At 49.9% G+C, this 6,295-nt stretch overlaps 1 protein-coding gene across 2 annotated transcripts; it reads right to left on the reverse strand.

Annotated features, from left to right (window-relative positions):
• Positions 1–890: 890 nt before the first annotated feature.
• LOC123402324 lies at positions 891–3,119 on the reverse strand. 2 transcript variants are annotated; one of them, XM_045096226.1, is made up of 2 exons: positions 2,343–3,119; positions 891–1,702 (listed from the first exon to the last, which is right to left on the reverse strand). In XM_045096226.1, exon 1 carries the CDS (start codon positions 2,662–2,664, stop codon positions 2,347–2,349), a length of 318 nt encoding a protein of 105 aa, XP_044952161.1. In that variant the 5' UTR covers positions 2,665–3,119; the 3' UTR covers positions 891–1,702; positions 2,343–2,346. The 2 variants fall into 2 exon arrangements, with proteins under 2 accessions (XP_044952161.1, XP_044952160.1); XM_045096225.1 differs by having other exon boundaries at positions 891–1,743; positions 2,343–3,118.
• Positions 3,120–6,295: the final 3,176 nt, after the last annotated feature.

The following is a 6,295-nucleotide window of genomic DNA, read 5'->3' on the forward strand; positions in this document are numbered from 1 at the left end:
CACCCCGGCGGGACGAGGAGGCCGAAGTTGTACAGCTCCTGCGTCAGCGGCTTGTCGAGGCTCTGGGGCCAGTTGCTCTCCGGCGCGCCGCCGCCGCCGGAGCTGCTGCCGTCGGCATGGTCCATCGTTGGGGCGTCGGAGAACGGGGGAGGGAGGAAGAGAACTTCGGGACGACGGGGACCTGCGGCGGGACGACGGAGAGCGGGGGAGAGAAGGAGAGCCGGGGAGCGACGGGTGTGCCGACGAGCGGCGGGACGACGGGTATATATAGCGCCGCGACGGTAGGGGAGGCGACGGGGCAGCTGGCCGGCGTAACTCCCCCGGAGTGAATGCGTGTCGCCTCGGGAGCCGTCGAACCAACGGGCCAGCGGCGACGGTACGCGACTGGGCTCTGACGACGGGGCCGCCATTAATGGCGTCGCCTCGGGAGCCGGGGAACCAACGGGATAACGGCGGCATCGGACGACGGGGCGCTGACGCGGTGATTAATGTCGTCTTCGAGAACCGACGCGGCGAGCTGGCGACGCGGTGGTTAATGGCGGCGGCTTCGGGAACCGACGCGGACTGGCGATGCAGCGAGGGATTAATGGCGGCGGCGTCGGGAACCGACGCGAACTGACGACGCAGCGTGAAATTAATGCCGCGGTCTCGGCAACCGACGGATTGACCGCGGTCAGACCGACGTGAAGACGCCACGTCGCAGCGGGTGAACGCGGGTACGACGCGTATACTGGTCTCCTATACGTCGCCGTTTCGTCAGCTGGCGCCCGTCGGGCTGACGCGCGTACGTCGGGACGGGGGAAAAGACAATCCTGCCCTTTGTTACGAAGGGGTATCGTTTAATCTCAGCCGTCCTTGTGTTTGGGGGTTGTATCGAAGAAGTGAACAAATAAAGCAGCAACTTGGGTGGACAAAAAAAATTGGAATTACAACGACTGAGCTAACCATTCTGTTTTTTTTTATAAATGATTTCCATACCTCCTCCTCCTCCTAGTATTATGCTCAAGAACATCTCCATCTATGCCTTTAGAGTCTAGAAACTACTCATGACTAGCTTAGCCACTTGTGAAAACACAACCACTAAGCTACTCGTAGGAGATTCAGACACGCTCATTTCAGTGTTACATTTAGATTCGCATCGGTGGAAATTCGAGGAAACACGCTACGGTCATTGTCGCATACCCGGAGCGGGGTTGCTGGCTGGTTGTCGTGAAGTGGCGCGATCTTGGATATCTGGATACCACTACGCGTACGTGATCCTCACCGTCACCGGCCATCATGATCATGGTCACAGCCCACATATTCAGGTTGGGATCTCAAGTATCTGCCCCGAGGCCTGAATTTGATCTCGTACCAGTGAAATCCTGCTTTTTGGCACATCCACTCATTTTCTCTCCATGGTCAGCTCTTCGTACCATCATTGTGATGTCACAATGGCTTTCTAAATGTACGGACACCACAGCGCGTCTCTGTAAGACTGTAACCTCGTATTATGGTTGTTATGTTCAGTAAGGAAGAGGTGGCCTGCCAAAGTCTGTGATTGTTTTGCTCCGATCGGTGGGCAGTACGGTAGCGACCTGAAGCCTTCTGTTGCTGATGTGCTGAATTCACCAGTCCCGTGTACATCAAATTTAGCCTTTCAGAACTAGAGGTTCTTTGCGGTAGTTCCCCAGAAAGAGTTGGTCATATATGTGGTCTGACTCTGACACAAGAACGTGAGGGTAGACATTCTCAGTGCTCACCCTTCATCAGAAAGTAAAAAGAGGAAGATAAGACAGGGATAAATGTTTATTTCCCTTAAAAGTTGTATAAGCAAGTAAAATGAAAACGGAGCACCATAGGATGAGAACGAAACCAAAGGGTGAAAAAGAGAGCGAGAGAGAGGAAGAGATGATTTTTTCTTGACATGATATTGATCTAAACGCTTTTATATTACTCCATCGGTTCCTAAATACTATAAGCCTTTTTACAGATTTCATTATGAAACTACATACGAAACAAAATGAGTAAATCTACATTTTAAAATATGTTCATATATATTCATATTTAGTCTTTTAATGAAACATCTAAAAAGATTTATATTTAGGAACCGACGGAGTAGTTGACAGAGGGAGTAAATTGCAGTCGCCTTCACAAGTTCAGGTTAACCGAGAATGCTACATATGCAAGAGAAGCCAATCACCATGGCATCTCTAGTGGTGGTGGTGGTGGTGGTGACCTTTACGTACATCCAAGACACATCACTCTAATACTCTACCAGTATAGTTATACAACATACAGCTAGTATGAAGCTAGCGAGGACGTGCATACGTAACCCCAACCGTACGTACAGATGTACTTACAATCCTACGCGTAGATGGCATAGCGCATGCTCTCGCGCACCATGAGGTGGCTGACCTCGTCGGCCCGTGGCCGCCATACGCTCGCCGCCCAGGCCTCCTCCGTCGGCACGTCCTCGCCGTCGAAGCGGACGGCACACGCCAGCGCCAGGAGCGCCCTGGCCAGAGCGCCGCCCACGCTCGGCGCAGCCGCGGCGGCACCGGCATCACCGTCGGCGCCGAGGCCGAGCGCGCTCTCGTCCACCACCCGCGCCGTAGACCTCCTTCCCCTCCGCCGCCGCCACCGCAGGCCCTGTCGGACGAGCGCCACCACGTCGCCCCACATGTCGACCGCCGGCAAGAAGCTAGACACGGGCGGCACAGCACACAGCAGAGCAGTATGGAATGGACTGATCACACGTACGCGGCCTCTCGTCGATATCTCACCACCAGAGCTTGGCGGGGACACGGCAGCCGAAGCACATCCTTACGTGCACGCACACTCCTGTCGATCACACGGCTCGCACCACGCCCATGGATCCTCCCATGCTTGGAGCGACCAGCTGCGCCATCCACACACACAGCATCTCGGTGGGGGTTGCGGCAGATCACAGGTATATATGCGATGCGAGGAAACTAGAAGGGAGCAGAGCTGGGGGCGGGGTGGTGGAAGCACGCAGCGATCACGGTGGTATATATGGAGGGAGGAAGAGGAGACAGGCGGAAGAAGATGATGGTGGTGGGGAGCGGGGAGCACTCAAGGCACGTACTAGTGTCTAGTGGGGTGGGATTCCGCTGTGCGCCTCTCTGCTGTGGTGGTGCTTGTTTCTTTCCTTCACCGTGTGCGAGCGTGACAGGGAGATGCAACCCAAACTAATGCCCTGCTCTGTGCATGGAAGCAATTTTTCTCTTGGGGATTAATGTTTCCTACTGTATACTCTTGTTGTTTGCTTACGGTATAATAACGTCACCGTATTAGGTTATACTGGTAACGTAAACCTTGTAATTCTATGGAGAGGGAAATATATGATCAAGTCTTATACTCCACCCGTCCCAAAATAAATGTGTCAACCTTAGTAAAATTTTATATTAAAATTAATATAAAGTTAAGACATTTATTTTAGGACGGATGGAGTAATATCTAAAGCTAAATGCAAAGAGACATGCTCATTAATTAAGAGGGAAATGAGTAAAAAGTTTGTGTTACAACGCTCACCGTTTTACAACATCATTACAAAAGATCTACTCTCGTGGCATGATAGATCTCAATTACTTTGCACCCACGATGACCCAGGTTTGGGCCTCAATCTTGATGTTAGCAAGTAGAACCGTCGGCGTGGCACTCTTGAGATGGAAGATGCGAGCGTTCCTTCCATTCCAGATTGTCCAAAAGATGAGCATGAAGAGCGTTGCCATGACCTTCCTATTCGGAGTGGTAGAGGCGGAAAGCCCTATCCACCACTCCTGGGTTGAACGTGCCAAGTGCCAAGTAGAAGTGTTGATGTTCTCGAGTTGGAGCCAATCTTTGATCATTCCCCAAAGTCTAGTAGTGTACCGGCATTGAAAGAGAAGGTGGTTGATGGATTCTTGCACGCGCTTACAGAGTGGGCAGCGCCCACAATTAGGCCATCCCCGCTTGGCCAAGCGGTCAACAGTCCAAACTCTGTTTTGCATAGCCAGCCAAGAAAAAAGTTTGACCTTAGGCGGAGCCGAAGCCTCCACATCGCAAGCTCCATGGGAGAGCGGAAGGTGCCGAAGAATTGGGCAAGATAGTCGGACTTGACAGTATATATCTTGCTCTGTGTGTGCTTCCACACGATGTTGTTTTCAGCGTTCACCTCAAGAGGAAAGTCGCGGATGGTGGACCAAAGCTTGATGAATTGATGGAGGTGTTCAAAGGTGAAGCTGGAAGTAACCTTGATCTTGCCAACCCAAGCGTAATCCTTGAGGACTTCGCGAAGCATACAACTCTTTCGTGAGGAAGCATCATAGATAAGTGGAGCGATGTCTCTTGGTTTGCGGTTCCACACCCAAGGGGGTCCCAAAAAGGTGCGCGTGCACCGTTGCCAACAACGATAGTCATGGAAGCATAGAAAATATTTTTATCCATCTCGTCGCACGGGTTGTCGGACCCAACCCACAACTTGGTGGGCCCCTTCCATTCGAACCAAAGCGAACACAATCGAAGTGCCCTCGCAAATTTCTTTGTGTTTAGCACCCCAAGTCCTCCTTATTTGACAGGTCGACATACGGACTCCCAATTAACTTTGCACTCTGTGCTGGTAGTCTTATCCATTCCTGCCCAAAGGAAGGCTCTCTCAAACTTGTTGATGTTGTGGAGGATGCTCGAGGAGACAATGCGTGGGGTGATGAAGTATATGTCCTGCGAGGCAAGCACAAACTTGACAAGGGCAGCCCTACCGATGGAGGTGATACTCCATCCCTCCCAAGGAACAAGTTTGGCAGCCACCTTGTCCACGAGGAACTGGAAGTCTCGGGCTTTGAGCCGCCACACCGAAAAAGGTAGCCCTACTTGGGAAGGAAGCACGGGCACCCGGTAAGCTCCGAAGAATTGTGTCAAGGTGAAGTTGCCCATATCGAATCGGGACCACTCAGCTCTTCTCAAAGTTAGTGCATAGGCATGTTATGTCACCAAACACACTCAACAAAGTGGAGAGGTTGTCAATATCTTTCTTGATGGGCGCAATGACCACGGCCGCATCGTCGGCGTAGAGGGATGTTCTCATGATGGGTCCACGACCACGGATTTTATGTGGCAACCCCCTCCTAGTTGTCAGATCAAGAATCTTCTGAAAGGGGTCGATGGCGATGACAAATAGGGGGGGGGAGGACCCCCTGTCGAAGTCCATGTCCATGGCCAATGGGGCTACCAGGGATGCCATTGAGGAGAACCCGCGATGAGGAGGTGCAAAGTAGGGCGATGATCCAATTTTGAAAGGTGCTCGGGAACCCCCTTTCCTAGAGGATGTCAATGATGAACTCCCATCTCACAGAATCAAAGGCCTTCCTTATATTAAGCTTGAAGAGGAGGGATGGAGTTTTGCTCTTGTGAATACGATACGCAAGATTTCTCACATACATGAAATTGTCATGAATACTCCTCGTCTTGATGAAAGCACTTTGCGCATTTGAGACAAGCTTGTTCATGAGAGGTGCTTCATATTAGAGATTTCCTATCCTAACACTTTTTGGAGAAATTCCTGTCGATTACATGTTTTTACTTCATAAACTAAAGTGATTCAAATTGCCACATTTTCTTTAGTTTTTTGACAAAAAAGAGTTATTAATAGAAGACGATCATCCATCCGTTTTGCATTTGTCAAGATCTTGACACGCATCACGAATATTATTCTTACAGGAATCATGTCAATTCTAAGCCGTTGTTCGACAATGTATAGCGAGTACTTTACCAATTCGTGTTAGCCTCTACTTATGGGAGGATGGAGACAGAACGTGTCATGTTGGGGGAAGCCAATGATTTTTTGGGGTATATACACTACTATTTTTTATTTACAAAAGGTCTCAATTATATATCGTCATACACATCCGAGGAAATAAAAGGAAATACATAGAGGTGTATGTTAGAGCATATATCTCCATATGTGGTTTTGGTAATTGATGACAATTCCTATGGACTAATGGTTGCCTTAAGTTACATTTATAGGATTTGTCCATAGGCACTTCTTGAAGTCCATCTGTTGGGTTCAAGGAGTTTATATGATGACCAAGATGGTATTCAAGGTATTATCCAAAGAATGGTCATAGAGACACATAGTTGATCAAGATCTCAGACAAAGAGTAAATCAAGATGATCAACACACAAAGCGTACAAGATGTACCGAGAGGGATCAAGTGATCCCATGGTATGGTAAGCATTGTCCATTACGTGTTTGTGTACTAACCCATGGTCTTAGTGAGAGTTCTATGTGGGGGTTAGGTGTGTTTCCATGGGCTTG

This window comes from Hordeum vulgare, chromosome 6H, assembly GCF_904849725.1.
Source record: "Hordeum vulgare subsp. vulgare chromosome 6H, MorexV3_pseudomolecules_assembly, whole genome shotgun sequence".
NCBI lineage: Eukaryota > Viridiplantae > Streptophyta > Magnoliopsida > Poales > Poaceae > Hordeum > Hordeum vulgare.